Here is a 21136-nt window from a genome sequence, read left to right as displayed (position 1 = left end):
CACCTTCTCCCCGACTTCCGACCGCAGCCGGTCTACCTCCGCGGCCAGGGCCTTGTTCTCAGCCACGACGCCTTCTATCTGGTCAAAGCACCGTTTCCGGTACTTTGCCGTTTTCATTGCGCCCTACAAAGCGAACATATAACGACCATGCAAGACAAGGCATAGAATGTACAGCAGTACAAAAAGTCGCTTACCTTGACTTCGTCGACAAGGCGCTTGGCCGCGCGCTCCACCCTGGCGGCCTCCTCGGTCTCGGCGAGCTCTTCATGCCCGATAAAGTGATCCCCGCATTGGCGCCACACATACACGTGTTGGCGGCCATCACGGGGACGACCCTCAATCTCCTCCACCTCGTCCTCGGAGGCCGCCTGAGCTTCCTCCTCCCGCGCTGCGTTGCTTCCGGTAGCGGTCCCAGGCATTACTGGTCCCCGGACTAGACCTGGGGAGCCTGCAGTCGAAGCGGCCCCTGCTCGGGGCGGTGTGGAGACTTCACCCTCCCCGGCGGGAGGAGGGGTCGGGGCCCTTCCCTCCCTTTCCGTGGTGCTGGCTGGGGGAGGCGTCCCCATAGCCTCCTCAACCCTGGTCGGGCTGCTCAACGTAGCCGGTGCCGCGGCCGGGGACTCCTCGGCGCTCTCAGGCACGGCTGCAGCCGTAGGCTGCTCTGCGGTCTGCGGGGCCGCGTCTTCAGCAGCGCAAACCGGCTCACTCGTCCCCTGGCCAGCGGCATGGCTAGGGTTGACATCCGACGCCGCGCTAAAGGAACAAAACTACAATAAAAAAAACATTGGTGAAATACGTAAGTTGAACACTTACAGGTTTGAGCGGCGGTGGGTCGTGGTAAACCTCCTTCTCGTCCGACCAGTCGACACTTGTGCTCCCGACTCCCCAGCACGAGGCGCAGGTGGATCGACGGCCACACGGTTGGCAGTGGTCGCCCCGCCGTCCGGACGGCTAGGAGGCCTCCGGACCAACGATGGAACGGCCTCCTCCTCCTCCTCGTCGTCGTCGATCCGAACGAACCGACGCCGCTTCGGCGCTCGGCTGCTCTCCGCCGGCAGTGTCGGCATCGGCGACGGATCCACAGGCATTGGCCTTTTCCCCGACTCCCTTTCCTCGGTGGTTGGGACGGGGCGGGCTTGTTCCTCCTCACTGCTGGTGTAATGAGCACACCGAGCAGCGTCCTCCTCTAGCGGGTCTTCTCCCGCAGGATTCTCCATCCCCGGTGCCAGTGATACATACACTGTGCACCGGTCGACATCGCCGATCTGCAAAAAGCAACAAAGATGAGCCAGCCACATACGATATACGAATACTAAAACAAAATAATCTGCAACATACCTTTGGTGATGGTCGACCTAACTTGAAGGCATGCACCCGATCACTGCCACGGATGAAGCCTCCGTCCGCAAAGTTGAACAGCTCGTTCAACAGCCGTTGTACCTCCGCCTTCTCCAAGATCTCCGGTCGCATCCTGGTCGGGTCCACGCTTCCGGCATACTCGTACGCCGAGTGCACCCTCTTCTGGCAGGGCATCACCCGACGACAAATAAAGTTACCGACCACGCCAAGCCCATCCAGGCGCGACCAGTCGATCAGCTTCATCAGATCCGCCACTTGACCGTCGAACTCCGGGCGGTCGGTCCAGCTCACCCTCTTCTCGGGAATGTTATCCACGTTGCAGAACGTGGAGCTGCCCGGTTCCTCCCTGACGTAGAACCACTTCCTATACCATTCGGTCAAGGAAGTGTTCCATGGACAGTGCACGTAGTGATTCTTCATTCCATCACGAAGGTTGAGGTATACTCCACCTGCGACCTTGGAGCCTCCAACTGCTCCCTTCTTCCTCAAGCAGAAAAGGTAACGAAAAAGATCGAAGTGCGGCTCTATGCCAACATAGGCCTCGCACAGATGAATAAACGTGGAGATAAGGAGAATTGAGTTCGGGTGCAGATTGCAAATCCCGATCTCATAATACAAAAGAAGACCTTGGAGAAAAGGATGAACCGGAACCCCAAATCCCCTCTTAACGAAATCTTCGAACACGACGATCTCACCGGCACGAGGGTCGGGGAAGCTTTCTCCTTCCGGCGCTCTCCAGCCGCCAAGCTCCGAGCTGTGCAGGAGTCCCATGTCGACGAGGTCACCGAGGGATTTGGTGGTGCTGCGGGACTTCTTCCACTCCTTGGCCATCAGTTCGGCCCTCTTCTTGGAGTCGCTCTTCGCCATTGGAGGTGAGAAGTGGATTTGGGTTACGAAGATGCAGGTGATCGAAAGAGGCGAGAATGGAAGGCTTGAGGGCAATGGCAGGGTGAGGAGTACAGGCGGAACTGTCAGGCTCTTATAACCCGCAACTCCACCTCTCCCATTTCCTGTATTCTCGGGAAGTGGGCGGGCCATGCGGCGGATGCGGCGTTTCAGTTTACAATGATTATAGACAATTAATGTGGCGGAGTTTTCGTACCAATTGATGGTTTCCTTTTTCTCAAACCACGCAAAGGGCGGCTGCACAGTTGCCAGGCGCAACTTTTCATGCGTCCATCTGACAACCCATCAGGAGGTCTCGTCATGTCAACTTTAACTGAAAAGATCGTTTCAATAAAAAGAAGACAAATATGCCAGAGAGTCAACAATCCGGGGACTGCACCGACCACCGAGCAATTGATGCTCGGGGACTGGTCGACCAGTCCATCAGCTCGGAACTTCAAAGACTGCACCGACCACAGAGCAATTGATGCTCGGGGACTGGTCGCCCAGTCCATCAGCTCGGAACTTCAAGGACTGCACCGACCACCGAGCACTCGACGCTCGGGGACTGGTCGCCCAGTCTATTAGCTCGGAACTTCAATGACTGCACCGACCACCAAGCACTTGACGCTCGGGGACTGGTCGCCCAGTCTATCAGCTCGGAACTTCAAAGACTGCACCGACCACCGAGCACTCGATGCTCGGGGACTGGTCGTACAGTATAGCAACGCAGAATTCTAAGGAGCGCACTTGGTGCTTGGGGACTGGTCGTCATACTATTATACACCCGGGGACTGGTCGATTAGTCTATTCAATTGCAGACGGACTGGTAAATTCAATTTTTTAGACCTTGCTACAAGGCTCATACTTCGCCTTCCAGCAAGCTCGGGGACTACATCGGTACGATGCATCTGGCGATGCATCTCAGTTACAGAATTTCTTTGAGGACTTTTATTTTGACCCTGGCACCACGTGCCTACGTCACCTACTACCAGGCTCGGGGACTAAGTGGGCACACTTCACCTTGCGGTGAATATGCTTGCTATTTTGAGGTCTATACCTTTCAAAAAAGTAAAGTGGGCACACTTCACCAGGAAAGAAATCTTTTTTAATTTAGAGCACCATGCATTCTTCGAACAACTCGCTTCTTCGATGTCAATGTTGATCAACTGTCTTTTGAGTTGGTCAAAGAACCGTTGCAACTGTTTGGGCGACTTTCCCACTTATTGAAGACGTCAAGTCTCACTGATCGAAGAAGCTCAAGACGGCGTGTTACATCACAATACATGGTGCTCGGGGACTAGCTGTGGGGGTATAAACCCCTATACCCTTACGGCTAGACTTCGGCCAGGAGGCTTGGCCCATTACGAGACGAGTTCAAGGCTTGATCCGACAACCTGGAGTTTCGCGCAAGGAAACAAGATGTGGAGATCAAGCAGGATTCTAGTCGGTTAGAATAGGAATTGATATCGAATTATCCATGGCAATTGTAACCGACTAGGATTAGTTTCCAGATCTGTAACCCTGCCCTCCAGACTATATAAGGAGGGGCAAGGGACCCCCCTAGGACAGGATATTCTCTCAACACAAATCAATACAACCAGACGCAGGACGTAGGTATTACGCCAACTCGGCGGCCGAACCTGGATAAAAAGCTTGTCCGAGTCTTGCGTCACCATCGAGTTCGTAGTTTGCGCACCGTCTACCGATAAACTACTACCGTGGGTATACCCCAAGGTAGACTGCCGACCAGCTTTCGTCGACATAGACCGTTTCATAGTTCGGGGGGTAAAGTAGACACCACCCCATAGATCATGGGGTGATGTAGACTTTTTCCAAAATATTTGTAAATTGATCGACATTGACACATGTCCCCACAATATGGTTTCTCAATACTTAAAAACTCCCCTAGATCCCTCAAGGAAGAGGATTCAGCACAAAATTTTTTTTGAATTCCGTTTCTCCTTCATGTCATTGACACATGAGCCCACAAGATGGTGGAGCATCGTCGTGGTGCTCTGGGCAAGTGCCGCCACTGCACAGGGCATGCGAGCTAGCCATGCGCCGCTACAGTAGGATGGCCACGATGTCGACACGCTAGGCTTGCCATGCATGCTACGACCATTTCCTTGTCATGACGGAGGGAGAGGAAAACAAGAGAAGAGGGAGATGAACAAATAGAGATGCCACTGACATGTGGGTCCTACAAAAGAAAAAGAGATGGCTTTCTCAATTTGTTGAAGAAGCTCTTCCCTATAATGTGGAGTTGAGTTTTCTCACTTTCTTATACTAATAACTTCTAAGGAAAAAAAAGATCTGGTGGAGTTGCTCTAAAGTTGTGTACAATGAACTAGCGGTGCCAAAAAGAAGATGAATCCGGTCGTGAAAAATGGCATCACGCTATGCATAGCTGCCGCGTACAAAATTTCAGGCACCGAAACTATCTAGAACCCTTAGGTATTACACAAAATAAAATATCATTATGATACTTCCATTTGTTTGATTCGCAACAGAAATAATCCTCATCTCTCCTTCCTTCCCTACTGCTACGTTAGATTAATAATTTTTGGAGAAGTTGGAATCAGCACATGAATGTGCACCTCTCTCCCCTTTTAGCATTGCTCTAAATTGGGATGATGAAAATCCAAGTTTGGTTTTGGTAATTAATGACACCAAGTTGCCTTGTATTTAAGTGATTTTAATTAGACATATATAGCAACACATGTGATGAAGGTGCATGGTGGCATGGAAAGGTGGTCACATGTTTACAAAGAGATGAAGCATGATGTGGAGATCATAATGATAGACGAGGAGCAAAGTTATCAAGACAAAGGTATAAATATAGGGTTTTGCTTTTGCCGTTCTAAGTTGAGTAGAGAAGTGTTTGACCGGGTTTAGGATAGATAGCCGACTATCGAGAGGGGAAATCACGGTCATCTCTCGAATCAAGTGCTACTAGGTCCATATCTTGAGCATATGCATTAGGATCTAGTAAAGTGCTAACTTGAATCCTTGATAAAAATATTTGTGAAAATACTAACACACTTGCACAAGTGTTGTGACACTTTTGTGTTGGCACATGGAAGCAAGAGAAGAAGTTGAAGATCATTTCGTGCAGCGCGTATAGGCCGAACACGTCCGATGTGAGGCCGGACGCGTCCGGTATGAGGTCGGACGTGTCCGAGGTTAGCGTACGGTGCGTTCCAAGTCGAGAGTCCGGTGCCGTGTCTCGTTCAACGGCAACGGCTAGTTTTCGTACGGTCAAGGGCACCGGACGCTGTCCTAGTTCATACCGGACGCGTCCGGTGTGAACTAGGACGCGTCCGGTGTGCCCGACTGCAGCACATTGAAAACAACCAACGGCTAGTTTTTTTGAGAGAACTTATAAATAGTTGGTGGCCGGCTTTGGGGTTCTCTCTTGCACATTTGAATACTTGAGGTATACATTGAGCTAGAGAACACTCACTCCACTCATCTCCTTGCATGATTGCTAATCCTAGTGAGATTGAGTGAGATTCAAGTGCATTGCATTGATAGTTGCATCTAGTGGCACTTGATCCTTGAGTTTGCTGCGGAATTCTTGTTACTCTTGGGTGTTTTCCGACGCCCTAGACGGCTTGGAGCAGCGGTGGTGTTGAGCTCGTGATTGGAGATTGTTTCGAATCACACCAAGTGTTTTGTGAGGGGTTCTTGAGCCTTCTCCGCGGGAGATCGCAATTGGCTACTATAGTGGATTGCTCGTGGCTTAGAGGATCCCCATCTTGTGAGTGGATGTGTGGCACCCGCTGAGGGTTTGGCTTTGGATTGCCAATTAGCTCGTGATCCATCAAGTGGGTGTATCGCCACAACGAGGAGTAGCTTGCCGGGAAGCAAGTGAACCTCGGTAAAAAATCTTGTATCATCTCTTGTCGAGGTCTCTCTTGCAATTGTGCACGTGATTGATTGTATATATCTCATCCCTACAACGTCGGTATAACAACCACACTCTTCCCTTTACATACTTGTCATACCTTGTTAGTTTAGCTTGTTTAGCTTAGTTGTTGTGTAGCCTTCTCTAGTTGTTGTGGTTTACTGTTTATCTTTCTTGCTACACTTGTTTAGGTGGCTTGTATAGCTTAGTTGTGCTAGTGCTAGAATAACTTCGCCACTTATTTTACTAACTCTCTTGTTTAGTAAAGTTTGTAGAAATTTTAAATAGGCTATTCACCCCCCTCTAACCATTTGGACCTTTGAGATGATTTGTTAATAGTGGTAAGGGTGATATCTTAATCCTCTGTCTCCTCGGGCCACTCAAGAAATAAAGGGTCTAAAGGGTAGTCATCTCAATACCAAAAACTACATGTAGTTTCTTTGTGTATCAACTCATAAATTTATTTATGTATTTAACATAGGGAGCTTGGCTTGATCCGCTGGCTTAGGGTTGCACGGGAATGACCGCATGGGACAGGAGGAGGGAGCTCCTAGGCTTCTTCTACAGGGATCGAAGGGGAGCATACACATCTGACAAGAGGAATGACGTGAAGACGAAGACCTACACACAAGTGACTTCCCATTTGGATCAGGGCAACCTACGCAGGACCTACTCCCTCCGTCTTAAAATAATTTTAAGTGTCGTTTTCGTTTCCCGAGAAATAACTTTAACTAAATATATAGTAAAAAATATTAATATTTATAATACATAATTAATATCATTGAGAAGAACTTTAAGTCTAGTTTTTTAACAAATTTATTTAGAGATATAAATATTGCACGTATTTTCTATAAATCGAGTCAAACTTGTGGCACGAAAATCTAAAACGACACTTTTTTTGGACGAAGGGAGTAGTTGCTAAATAATAAAACAAATTCATTAAATTGAATGCTTTGATATGTGTGCAATTTTTAGAAAGAGAGTTCCTAAAAAAAGGCCATTCTCGCTTCTAAAAAGTTAATAACTTTTAAGTTTGACTAAATATATATATATATATATAACAAAATAGTAATATCTTTCATAATAAATTTATTTGAAGATATAAATGTTATATGTATTCTCTACAAATCTAGTGAAAGTTGCGAAAATATGACTAGTACGATTCAGTTGTGACTTTTTTTGGAGGGGGTTGGTAACGAAGGGAGTATGTCACTAAGGACTAGTTTTAGCATCACTTTCAAGCAAAGTTATGTGGGTTGGCTTTTTAGGGTGTGTTTGGTTGAAGCCCATGTGTAGGCAAAGCTGAGCTAGGCTAGAAAATGAGTATTTTGTCCCTTGTTTTAGGCTTGGGGCATGGCTAGGACGGGCCGACTGTACCACGTTGGCCTGGCCAACATTGAAAAGCCAAATCGGCCGTCCCAACTTAGCTCGGCTCTGGCTAGCCATTCGCATGGCCAGCCCTCTCCTCCTTTCTCATCATTGCTACTCCTCTCCGTGCACACGCCCTTTATCCTTATCATGTGTGCAGCCCCATCCCCCTAACCCCCTTCTCACCGACGGTCTCCCTGCTCGCACCAGGCCCGCTTCGCCCCTTGCCGGTCGCCACGCCCTAGCGCCAATGTCCTGCTTCGACGGGGGTGGTGGTGGGGTAGGGGGCTGCTCCTAGCGTGGGGCACCACCGGCGGGGCACTCGAAGATGTTAATCCGCTTGACGCGGACCTGCTGCTGGACCCGAACGCGGACTTCGGCTTCTCCGACATCGACTTCCCCTCGCTCTTTGACGACTCGCCCGTGGCGTCTTACTCGACACCAACGCCGCACCTAGGCCCAGGCGCCATTGCCTCAGAGCAACTCCAACCTACCTCCTAAACAGGCCCCTATTCCAAATTTAGGGACTTCGTCCAAAAAATCAACTCCAACCCAACTTCTATTTTGGCTCCTATTTTTAATGCCCTCTCAAATTATAGTTTCAGGTTCCCAGATCGAGTAGCCCCCTATCCCCCTCTCATCTGTGGGCCCCACACCACTTCCCCTCCTTTTCCGTCGATGCACACGCAGGCGAGCTGGTGGACCAGCGCGGGGCGGCGGCGCGCAGGCGAGCGGGCGGCCCAGCGCGACGCGCCGGCGAGCGGACGGGCAGCCTGGACGGCGCGCGACGCCAGCGAGCTCCGTCGATGCGTAGCGGCCACCATGACCGCGCATGCCGATCCCAGATGTTCTCCACGTGCATGCCGATCTCCGCCTCAGGGCTCCACGACCGCGCGCTCCTGTGCGGGGTCGCCTCCACCACCGCCGCCTCCGCAGCGAGCTGCTCCGGCCGCGTCCGCACCGCCTGCATGGCCGCCTAGACTCTCTCTCTCTCTCTCTCTCGCTACGCGGCTGCTTTTATTTGACGGCGGTTGCTTCTGCTTCACCACGCCATGTACACGTACTGTTTCTTCTTTTTCTTGCTGCTTTTCTTTCTTGATTCATTCATTCATGCGCTAGCCGCTAGCTAATTTGTGTCCATGGCAACCACCAGAGCTATTTTGGTCCATCGCTTCGCTTGAACCCGGCAACTGAGGCGCACGCGGATCTCAAATAGTCAGATGTGTCACTCCTAGCCATCGGCTTCGCGGGGTCGCGGGGTCACAGGAACGCCCCTGCAGGCATGCGTGCCTGGTATCCTGCGTCTGCATCTCCATGCTGCTTCGCTAGTCAATGGCGTGTGCTAGTATGAGTTTAGGGGCTTTATTTGACCAGTATGGTTGGAGTAGAATCAATTTCTTAGATCCAGAAAAATAGGGGTGAGCACCCAAATCAAAAATAGGGGGCTTGATTTGGGTGCTTCGGCTGGAGTTGCTCTCAGCAGCCGATGTCGCAGCAACGGGCGGCTTCCCCTGCACTGCCGACGCCGCCGAGCGGGGCGCACATGCGAAGCCTCTCCCGCAAAGTCGTGTTCTTCGACGACCTCTCGCTGCAGGGAGGAGGAGGCGGGGTCTCCTTGGATGGGTCCACCTCGTTGTTTGAGGGCGAGTCCGCGCCGACATCGTCTGCGCTGCCGGACGACGCCAAGAAGGTCGTGCCCGACGACATGCCCGTGCCAGGTAGCACAGATTCGGGGTCGAGGACGGTGGGGACTGTGGTGGAAGCAGTCGTGGGCTCCGACGCCGAGTCGCGGCGAGCCCATGAGGACGAGACACGAGGGAGCGTGGATGAGGAAGAGGTCGTGGGCTCCGACGGCGAGTCGCGGCGAGCCCATGAGTGTTGGTTGCCTCGCTGTGCTCGTTGAAGACTTCGTTGGGCTACTTGTTGGAGACAAAGAAGACAACTCTGGTGGAGCAGACGTGTTTGAGAAAATGTTTCATAGGCGGTGAACTCACCCACTCAAGGAAGATGTGACTGTATACAAACCAAACCAACCGACCAAACACGAATTTATCCTAGCTAGGCTCAGCATCACACGCAACTAAACAAACATGTCTTGACTTGCTAGGGACAGACTAGAGTTAGCCTAGCTTAATTTTGCTAGCTATGTTTGTATAGGAAATGAACCAAACGCACCCATAGTGGCTCGCCTGACCTAGCCATTCCCACGAGCTCCACACGACAAGCACGTGAGAGTGAGAATCTACCAAGGAGGGGTGGATCCAAAGGGGGCGGGGTGGGCTCTAGCCTCCTATAAATCTAATTTGTTTTTAAATTAGTATTAATTAGTCTTAAATCTTTGTTAATCTCTAACTTTAATCTTAAACGTTCACTTTTAGCCCCTTTTGTGCTCGTCCTGGATCCTCCATGAGTGTACTATGTGGCACAAAGACAGCTGGGGTTCATGGATTGTCAGCTGTCTCCGGTTCGGACCGGCACTGCCGTGAATGCATAATCATGGTTGACGTCGCGCTCATATCACGTCTCGCGACCTACGAGGCAACGACCGGCTGGACCGTCGGACGGCATGCAGGGTTTCCAGCTTCCTCCAACGGTCACGCACCGGGCATGGCCTCAGACACGCTCATGTGTCGGTCACGGCCCGCATCTAATCGATTGGTGATGGGTGGCGCGTCCATGTCCATCAGACGGACGTGACGAGCGCGCGGCTTGTGGACCGGGCCAACAGCGGTCGAGGGCGAACCTGACCACGGGTTCTGCTTCTGCCGGGCGACCACGCAGCACCGGTACTAGCCCAGTCAACAGGCCAACGCACTGGGCACTGGCACTGTGGCACACCGCTGCCGAGCATTTTCAGCAGAGCTCTGCCGCGGCAGGGCCATCATGCCCGGCTTGACCAGGGCCCGTGCGGCGGGCGGCTTCACAGTTTCTTGCAGGACAGGAGTAGTAGAGAGTTTGCATGTGCTGCTAGCTGCTGGGCACGTTGCATCATTTTCTGTGCGCGCCGGCTGGCCCGTAGTACGGTGGTCGCATTCTCCTGCTCTCCGCTCTGTTCCCGCTGGCGCCTGGCCATGCGGCGACGACCGCGACATGTGTGCGCGGTGCGTGCTTTGCTTGGTATACCTGCCGGCTGCCGCCGCGTCAGGATAGGCAGGGAAGAAGGGGAGAGGGAGGCGTTCGGCATGGAGCAGGCGCGCATGCAGCCGCCGGTGAGGCGGCGACCGATGGTTGCGCTACTGCTGCTCGGCGTTTTTGGTGGCAGGCGTCCCCGGCCCTGTCGCTGAACCGATCGTACACTACGCAGCGCCAGACCGGGCTGCCGGCCGGCGACGGCGACTATTCCCTTTCTGTGTTCTTTGTCCCCCGGCCCTCTCGGGGTTGGCACGCCGTAGTACGTAGTACGCTGGTACCGCGCCTGCTCACACGGACCTGGGCAGGTGCGTGCGCCGTGTGCGGCAATGTTGCGGCCAGTGGCTTAGGCCCTGTTTAGTTTCCCACCCAAAAAATTTTCATCCATCCCATCGAATCTTTGGACACATACATGAAACATTAAATATAGATAAAAAAATAAACTAATTACACAGTTTAGTTGAGAATCGCGAGACGAATCTTTTAAGCCTAGTTACTCCATGATTAGCCTTAAGTGCTACAGTAACCCACATATGATAATGATAGATTAATTATGCTTAATAAATTTGTCTTGCAGTTTCCTTACGAGCTATGTAATTTATTTTTTTATTAGTTTCTAAAAACCCCTCCCGACATCCTTCCGACACATCCGATGTGACACCCAAAAAATTTTCGTTCCCAATCTAAACACGCCCTTACGCGGAGGAAGCCGTACGCGGCGGCTGTTCAAGACCGCGGCGTGGATGGCAACTGGACGGACGTGAACAGTTGGCGTGAATGTGCGCTGCTGCCCGGCCCCGGCGGCGAAGGCACGTCGGCTATCAACAACAGCGTGTGCGCCCGTTGCAGGTAGTACCATATATAACAGGGGACGTGTGATTTCGACACAGCTCAAGTACTGGAAGGAGGAGTAAAAGTCCGGTTTAACATTCAACTCTCTGCGTCAGCCGGCAGCGGGCTACAATACAGTCGGGAATGAAGCTGCAGCGCCCTGGCATTACCTTCTCCACCTGCATGCCATCTCCATCTCCATCTCCATCTGCCTCGGCAAAATGGTGATGCAGCCGGTACTTAATTTGGCACGGAAACTATGACGGCCCGTCCGGCGTCCGTCCGGCGAGCCAGCAGCTGAGCTCATGAGCAGTGGCGTGGACTGTGGTGTTGCCGGCCAGACTTCCGTTGGGGGCTCTGGAAAAGCCCCTAAACTTTTGGGTGTGGCTCGAAATTTCACGCGGCCACTCGGGCCAGGATCAGGGTCCTGTGCGAGAGATCACCATCATCATCACCTCGCCAGAGCGCAGCAACAACCAGCAATGCATTGTAGCTGTAGCAGCAGCAGCAGCAGCAACAACAAGAGAGAGAGAGAGAGGAATAGGCATCATTGCCGGCAGCAGAACAGAGTTATTCCCTGCAAATGGGGCGGGCGACCATGATTCCAGCGAGGGGGGGTTCACATGTTACCACTAGCAGTCTGGTCCGTCCGTCCGCGGACGAGACGACGCAGCACAGCAGCTGAGCAACCACCGAGGGAGATGGATCTGCATTCTGCCGTCTGCTGCGGACGAGCGAGCTAATCATGCCGTCGCTCGTTGCATCAATCAGATTCGCGCTTTACTTTACAATCTGGCGATCCATCGTTTATAGGGGGTTAGGCCCTGGTTTCGTCAGGTAATCACTGCCCCTGATCCAACCAATGCAGTGCCTAATCATCTCGAGCTCGAGGATTACTCATTCATTCACCCCCTTCTCCCTTCTCAAAAGTTGCACACCCTAATGATAGATTAGCATTAGCTTTTGTCAAAAGGGAGGAAAACAACGATTGATGTCACTTTCATGACAGGTAACCGTAAAACTTTGGCTAGAATATTATTATTATGCTAAAATAAAACGTTACCACTACTAGTATGGGGAGTAGTATGCATGCCTGAAGAACAACAATGTGAAACGAAATGATTCCGGAGACATTAGTTAGGTGATCACTATACAGTTTTCTTTTTTAGGGGAAAAAAGGGTGACCGCTACTTGTACTAAGGAGTAGATAGAGCGTGTACGTACTGGTGACGTAGACATGGACGTGAACCTTGAGAAAGCGAGTGCAATTCTTAGAGGCAGCTAGGAGTAATGTAACGTAGTAGGATGTAAAGCCTTGTACCTAGTACAGTATAAGGATATCCAATCTAAGCAAGCCAAACAAAAGAGAAATCTGTCGACCGATCAAGCCATCAAGTGCTAGATCAAATGCAATCCCGTCTTGAATGTAAAATCCAACGGAGCTGAGCTGACAGCGCGGGAGTAGTATGAACGAGAAAAAGTAGCTGTCCATCGGAGTGCAATCGAGTGTAGGCAAGGGGGGACACATGCAACAACTACTGGTCACCCCACACCAATGTCCATTGGCTCCATCCTCCATTCCATTCACTCCTACGCCCTACTCCTAGGCCTTGTTTAGTTCACCCCAAAAACTAAAAGGTTTTCAAGATTCTCCATCACATCGAATCTTGCGACACATGCATTAAGCATTAAATATAGACGAAAATAAAAACTAATTACACAGTTTAGCTGTAAATCGTGAGGCGAATATTTTGATCCTAGTTAGTCCATAATTGGATAATATTTATCACAAACAAACGAAAGTGCTACAATACCGAAATCTTTTCGGAACTAAACAAGGCCCTACTTAGTTCACTCTGAAAAACCAAAAAGTTTTTAAGATTCTCTGTCACATCGAATCTTGTGGCACATGCATGAAACATTAAATATAGACAAAAACAAAAACTAATTACACAGTTTAGCTGGAAATCACGATACGAATCTTTTGATCCTAGTTAGTCAATGATTGGATAATATTTATCACAAACAAACGAAAGTGCTACATTACCGAAAACTTTTCACTTTTCGGAACTAAACAAGGCCCTAGCTGATTGCCCAGAAAACCACATCACATGCTACTCCAACAAAAAAAAAACCCTTATTAGCACGCACGGATTTAAAAAGATCAACATCGATGGGCATATCGCCTCTCTCTCCCCCCCTCTCTCGTTCTCATCTCATCAGTGGCGCCATCTTCTTTCTTTCTTTTTTTTAATGCAATGCAATGCCGCGGCTAACACGGTCAGCCCGGCCCGGGGAAGGTACACGTACATACTCTCTCTTGGGTCGTTGGTCTCCTCCTCCCAGGCCAACCCCAAGTCCTCCTTCCTTCTCCTAATAATCCCCTCCATCCCCCACCAATCAAAGAACCATCTTCGTCTTCCTCCTCCTCCATCCATCGATCGCTCTCATGGTCATGGTCATGGCGGTCTCCAGTGGGGTGGTTAGCGTTAGCTACTTCGCTTCCATCCAAGAATCAATCCGAAGCCGGTAGGCGACTGCCACCGCCGCGCCGATCGCTTTCGACTTTTTTTGTAGCATAGCAAAGCGATCCATCTTTCTTCCCTCCCTTGCCGTCGCCGTCGATCCGGTTCCTTTCCATTGGAGCGCCTCCATCGCTCCTGTGTGCAAGTAGCAGTTGCGGCGGTTTTGCTTGCATAGTATACATATATACACATGATGACATACGAGAAGTACGTATGCATAGCAGTTTGGTGAGCGACGGTTGGGACCGGTGGAGCAACTAAATTCGTAGAGCCACGCAATCTCGACGGTTGGGACCGGGACCGAACCGGATGGGGGGAAGAAACAAAACTTGGCGCCGGAAATCTCGCCGCCAATCGCTGCCGGCCCGCCGCCGGTGGGGATTACTCCACTTGTTTGCATGCACTCATGTTTGGGAAGGACCGGCCCCCCGGTATCACGCACCAAAAACGGAGTCCATCGCCGAGAGCTCGACGACGACAGCAACTGCAGCTTCGACTTGTGCACAGTGCCGGCGAAAATAGCAATACATGACGCTGGAGAGCACTAGCCAGTAGCCACTAGCTACACAACAACAAGCCAAGCAACTCCTACTTGCTTTGCGTTGGCATTGAAATTTGCACGGTTGCATTGCACCGTGCCTTTCTCTGTCTCTGGGTACGACAGTATCTATGAGGGGAAGAAGGCATTATTTCATTTGCACGTCTAAATCGTGTGTAATTAACTCAAGAATCTAATGAGTGAGAGATCGAGCCGAAGCAAGATGCGATGATGAAGAGGTTTTTAATGTACAAAGGTGGGGAGGGGCTACGGCTACGATAACTGCATGCCTCTGCAAAGAAGTGATTAATACTAAGTAGTAACAAAAGGTATAAAGGCTAATCAGACCTTTGTTTGTCATGCTCATGCATGGCGGACGGATTTGGTGGCTTGCTTCGTCTCCGTAGCCGCCGCAGCCCCCGTATCGCAACGCAGCTAACAGGACGACGACAGCCAACGAGGCGGCGCGCAGCATGCATCATCCCTACTACTACTACTCCGATGTACAAATCCACGGATCCAGGCCCGCGCCTCGTCCCGGCCTTCCGGCAGCAGCACCAGCGCCGCCGCCGTCAGGTGGCTTGTCGGCGGCGCTGGCCGCGCCCGATGACGAGGTGCCCGCGCCGCCGGCGTGGGAGGAGTAGTTCAGCTTGCAGCTGCCGCCGCCCGAAGCGCCGGCCGCCACCACGCCCGACAGCTCGTCGCCGCCGTGGCCGTGCCCGTGGACGTCGTCGCTCCTTGATGAATGGTGCAAGTGCAGGCCCTCGGAGCTCGCCAAGAGCCCGCCGTGAGTGAGGCCGCCGACGCTGGCCAGGAAATCCGATGGCGACGGCGCCGGATCGTGCAGCCTCGACGAGGCCTGCCCAAACCCGCCCGCCGCCGCGCCGAAAATGGACTGCGACGACGGCTGCGAGTCGAGGAGGTTCTGGAAGGAGAGGTAGCTGCTGGGGTCCTGCTGCAGCCGGAGAAGCGCCGAGGACGTCAGCTGCTGGAAGGTGTCGCCCGCCGCTCCGGCTGCCGCGACCGGGTTGGAGGGTGCTGCTGCTGCTGCTGCGGTGGCGGCCGTGCCCGTCGCGGCATTGGCATTGGCGACGCCGATGTTGGATGAGGACGGCGTGGACGATGACGACGACGACGACGTCGTCGTGAAGGGCGGGAAACTGGAGGAGGGCACGGTCGTCGGGAGCTTGTGTGGGAAGGGCCGGAGGAGGTACGGCGGCAGCGACGCCGTGGCGGCATCCGCGGCGGCGGAGCGCAGGGAGGACGACGGCGGGGGGAAGATGTGGTCGAACCGGGTCCGAAGCGACGCGGCGGGGCCACCGACCCCGACCCCGACGCCCGCGGCGCCGAAGGGCGGGGACGGGATGCCCGTGAACTCCTGCACCATGGCGCGGAAGTTGGAGGTGTCGGTGGTGAGCACCGTCGTGGGCGCCCGCCGCGACGCGCGCGTCCGCTTCCTCGACCCCCTCGGTGGCTGCTGCGCTGCCGGCGCCGGCGCGCCGCCCATCGCCGCCCCTTGCCCTTGCGCCGCCGCCACGGTCGTGTCAGCAGCCTGCTGCTGGCGCGCGCCCGCGCCCGAGTCCGGTTGCGCGACGCGCGGGGACAAAGAGGAGGCGCCGGGGAACGAGGCCGATGACCAGGTACCGGCCTGCGGCTGCTGCGGAGGCGGCGCGGACGTGAACTCTTGGAGGCCGAAGTAGGAGCCGTGGAGCGAGAACGCGGCGGCGGAGGGGGACGGCGACGGTCGGAGCAGTGCGGAGAGCGGGGAGGAGTCGACGCCCCCTCCACCCCGCGAGTCGAACTCGTCGTCGCCGCCGCTAGACGACTGGAGGCTCCCGCTGTTGCCGGAGTCCATCACGACGCCAGCGCCACCGCGCGCAAACCCACCAACCCTCTCGTGCCTTCCCCGGTTCCCGGCCGGTGGTGCAACTCCCCAGAAACAACCAACAACTAGCAGCACCAGAAGCAGCTAAAAAGGGCGGATCTTCCACTCCGGGACGAGTGGCAGACGCAGAAAGAGGAGAAGCTTTGCGTCGGACCGGCGACGCGGTATAAAAAGGGGAGATCGATGAGGTAAGGGAAGAGAGAGGAGGAGGTGGGGAGGGGAGGGGAGGGGAGGAGACGGCGGCTGCTGCTTCGGAGCACGTTCCCGCAAAAGGGACGGCGACTGACTGACGGCTGGGGTGAGGGCCGGGCCGGAGGAAAGGAAGCTATCGTTGGTTTGGTCTGGTTCGTTGCTGTGCGCGAGTGCGACCTGGCTGGCCGCGGCCGGGGCCCCGGAGTGCGAGTGCGAGTGCGTGCGTGGTGTCCAGGGACTCCAGGCTTCGGACTTGTTTAGTTTACTCCGAAATCCAAAAAGTTTTCAAGTTTCGTCGTCACATCGAATCTTGCGGCACATGCATAAAGTATTAAATATAGACAAAAATAAAAACTAATTACACAGTTTGTCTGTAAATCACGAGACGAATCTTTTGATCTTAGTTAGTTCATGATTGGATAATATTTGCCACAAACAAACGAAAGTGATATAGTAGCGAAATTCGAAATTTTTTCGAACTAAACAAGGCCTTGGTGAACGCTCCGTCGCCGGGGGAAAGGAAAAGGGAGGGGAGAAAAAGGCTGCGTGCGCGGCAGCTGAGGACGCGCCCGCTGGCAGCGATGCACAGGCTTGTTCCGTCTGGTCTGCGCCACCGCCACCGCCAGTTTGTCCCCGGGTCGGACACTGTAGCTAGCTTGCAGTGCCCACCAATTATGCGAAACAACGTATTACTGTATCCGTGCTGCTTGGCAAACATTTAAGCTCGACAAAAAGTTCAAGCTGGGATCCTAATGCCTTGACAGGGTAGGATTAGGTTATGGAGGTTCGTCCCCTACTTAGAATTTAGATAGAATATTTTTTTATATATTTCAGAATTTTTACTCTTTACCTCTTATTATACACTTTAAATTAAAGTTTAATTGTTATCGTATAATGTAAATGTAAATTTCGGGTGTTTAGTATTTACGGTCACTGCTACCCCGTGCCTCTACACCCCTGCATTGGGATCGAGAGATTCCGCGGTTGAGCAGACCAAAGTATAGTATCATGCATGCGGCGCACGCTAGGCGATGACCGATTTTTCTGTCGCGGAAACGTGCGCGCCCACCCATTACATCTCGTGCATATGGGAACGGGATCGGAATCCTCCGATCAATGTGTGCTCAGTGCTCTTCAGTCTTCACATCCGATCGCGCCTCTGCAGCAGGCTGCAACACAACCACCAGGCCAGCTAGGAGGCAGGAGAGGAGCGCGTCCGCCCCCCCCGGATGGGCTCGTCACGCGCACGCGCAACACCTGGATGTTGGGCGCGCGACTCTGTGACCGGCAGCACACGGCCACGTGAACTGAACCCGCCCGGCGGCGCCGCGTCGGCGCTGGATGGATGGATGCATGAGCATGGCTCCTCCCCAGGCCTGGGGGTCGGGCAACCTGAACTGCGCTGAATGCAGCCAGGATTGCGGCAGGTACAGACAGCTACACCGCCAAATTAAACAACAGTAGTTGCTGTGAGCAGGTGCTTGATCTCGAAGAAAACCACTGTTCACACGTACCGCACGCGCGCTCCCCGTTTGGAACGAGGACACGTGCATGCCTCCGGTGGCGCGCGGAGCGGCGGCGGCACTCACAATGTGACTCTATCACAAAGTCTAAGACAATTAATTACATATTATTTATGCTATTTTACTGATGTGGCAACATATTCATAGAAAAAAGAGGTATAAGACTCCAAATCTTATTTAGATTCTAAGTTAACATTGTTCGAGGTAATAAATAACTTTAGACTCTATGATAGAGTCTACATTGTGAGTGCCCTGATACGGCCCAAAACGGCGGTTCAGTTGGTATATACTCAAATATGGTTGCAGTTGTTTCCAGGGCTATGGATGGTGTGGTGGCAAACTGTGATGGCCAACGTCAGAGAGTTCATATTATTCATAAAAAATCCGGATGTTACTGGATCTTATTGAGGGCCTGTTCGGCTTACCGAGGGCCTGTTCGGTTAGGCATTCCTGGCCTGAAACGGCCTGGAATATTTCCAGCCCAGTATAAAGTATCGAATGGTTCTAGGTCTGAAATAGTTCCAGACCATTCTAACCCAGAAACGAACAAGCCCTTAAGGGCTCGTTTGTTTGACGTGGATTGAGTCCTTAGAATTATTCCTTCTAGATTTGCTTCACTAAATTATATAATTTTGATAAGTGGGAATAGTTCATGCCTCAAATCCACGATAATCGAACGCAGCCTTAGGAACTGTTCAGGGAGTCTGGTTTCCTAAATCCCAGTACGTACTATATGTTCAAAGTAACTAGGGCCTTGTTTAGTTCACGAAAAGTTTTGGTTTTGGTTATTGTAACATTTTTGTTTGTATTTGACAAATATTATTCAATTATAGACTAATTAGACTCAAAAGATTCATCTCGCAAATTACAGACAAACTGTGTAATTTGTTTTTGTTTTTGTTTATATTTAATGCTCCACACATGTGTCCAAAGATTCGATGTGATGGAAAATCTTAAAAACTTTTTGGTTTTTAAGAGAAACTAAACAAGGCCTAGCTAGAAAAAAAGGTCACGGTAAAATTTTTTCAGTAGTCTCCCTCCCTTAAAAAAAAGTCGCTTTAAAATTTCAGATATCTTATTTGATCATTTATGTTATTCAAATTTTTTATATAATATTATATATTTTGTTAAGACTTATTTTATAATTAAAGATACTTTATTAATGATTTATTTATTTTATAATTTAAATAAAATTTTTGAATAAAATAAATGGTCAAATATAATGTTTGAAAGTAAAAAACATCGTTCTTTTTGGAATGGGGAATACGTCAGGCACAAGAACAACGCAACTAGTACAGTAGTGGGCCGAGTGGATAGTAAGGGCACGTTTACATGCAAAATCTTTTTGAATTTTGATACTGTAGTATTTTTTTGTTTGAATTTAGCAAATAGTATATAATCATAAATTAATTAAGACTAAAAAGATTCGTTTCACAATTTACAGGTATACTGTGCAATAAATTATTTTTTTATCTATATTTAATACTCCATGTATGTACCGCAAGATTCATGATGAAAAATCTTTTGAACTTTTAAAATTTGAAAGGGAGCTAAACAGGCCCTAAGCTTTTGCATTAGACCTCGCCGGTCAACTACAAGTTGGTTTACTTGAAGTAAGTGAACGATAGGATTAAAAAAAAAGAAGAAGTACCGATTAGTTGATAAGCTATGATAAAAAACTGATTTATTGTGAGAGAAAAACACTGCTAAATGGCTGGTAGATTCGGTTAATAAATTCAAAGTAACAAGGCATCGCTGCCAGCATTTGCAAACAACGAAATTTCCTGCCACGCGGTAAAAAATAAAACAGCGGTATTGGATCCTGTTTGGTTTGGACTATTATTTTTAATATTTATCTTATCAAATATTTCGATACATGCATAAAGTTATAAATAAAAATTATTTATAAAATTAAAAATATAGCTAGAGAATAATTTAAAAGATGATTTTTAAATCTAATTAATTTATGATTAAACACTAATCACTACGATTATAAAAATACTATATGGTACCTATTAAACTTAGCACCTTCAACTTTGTTCGTCAGTGGTTAAAAAGTCGCAAAGCTAACTAGCAAATTACAGCCTGTAGTAGGCCCAATCAACGCCGGCGCGGTTAACCATTCCGATGGCGAGGCGTGTCACACGGCTCCAAAGTTTACTCCTACTACTAGTCCCGCGCTAACGTCGGCGCGCGAGATACGCACGGGACGCGTCAAAATTACAGGATAGAATAGAACTAGAATACGCGGCTCATGCGTTCCTACGCGTCCCGGTCATCGGCAGAAGTTCAGTGCAACCCGCTGCGGACGCGTGAAAATTTCATTCTAGAACAGTACAACTTGTGCCGCCGATAGCAACGGCGGTCAATGGTCGCCGGCGACGCCCAGCGCCGTTTCCTCTGCGCTTCGGACTCGGAGAGAGCCGTCAGCCGTGGGATCTGTACCTGTCTGGCTTTCCCCTGTTCCTTTCTCACATCAGATCTGTAACTTGAGGTCTTGTTTAGTTTACCCCAAAAACAAAAATATTTTTAAATTTTTTCGTCATATCGAATCTTATGACATATACATAGAGCATTAAATATAGATAAAAACAAAAACTAATTATACAGTTTATCTGTAAATCACAAGATGAATTTTTTGAGTCTAATTAATCTATGATTGAATAATATTTGTCAAATAAAAACGAAAATACTACAGTTCTAAAATCTAAAATATTTTCGGAACTAAACAAAGCCTCATGAGTTGATACAGGATTTTACATTTCATTCAGTTATGTATGTTTTGCATTAACAAAACTACAGAAGGACGCTTGGATATACGGATTGTTTTCTCTAATGACCAGCGTTTTTTTTGCGAGGAGACCAGCGTTTATTATATCAGGAGCATATCCCATGCGTTGATGCAAAAATTAAGGATTGTGTAGTATAATAATATAGACTATATTTGTTTGTCTTACTGACATGTACACTACAATTGTCTTGTGTTTTATT

The 21136-nt window shown here is 50.5% G+C and overlaps 1 protein-coding gene across 1 annotated transcript; it reads right to left on the bottom strand.

The window, feature by feature from the left end:
• Positions 14678-16718, bottom strand: LOC8056177 (mucin-5AC). The gene has a single exon (XM_021454989.1). The coding sequence runs from the start codon at positions 16398-16400 to the stop codon at positions 15039-15041; it is 1362 nt and encodes a 453-aa protein (XP_021310664.1). The 5' UTR covers positions 16401-16718; the 3' UTR covers positions 14678-15038.

This window comes from Sorghum bicolor, chromosome 2 (genome assembly GCF_000003195.3).
Source record: "Sorghum bicolor cultivar BTx623 chromosome 2, Sorghum_bicolor_NCBIv3, whole genome shotgun sequence".
In the NCBI taxonomy this organism is placed as follows: Eukaryota; Viridiplantae; Streptophyta; class Magnoliopsida; order Poales; family Poaceae; genus Sorghum; species Sorghum bicolor.
The sequence above is the reverse complement of the archived record's forward strand: the minus strand, read 5'-3'. Positions and strand labels throughout refer to the sequence as shown.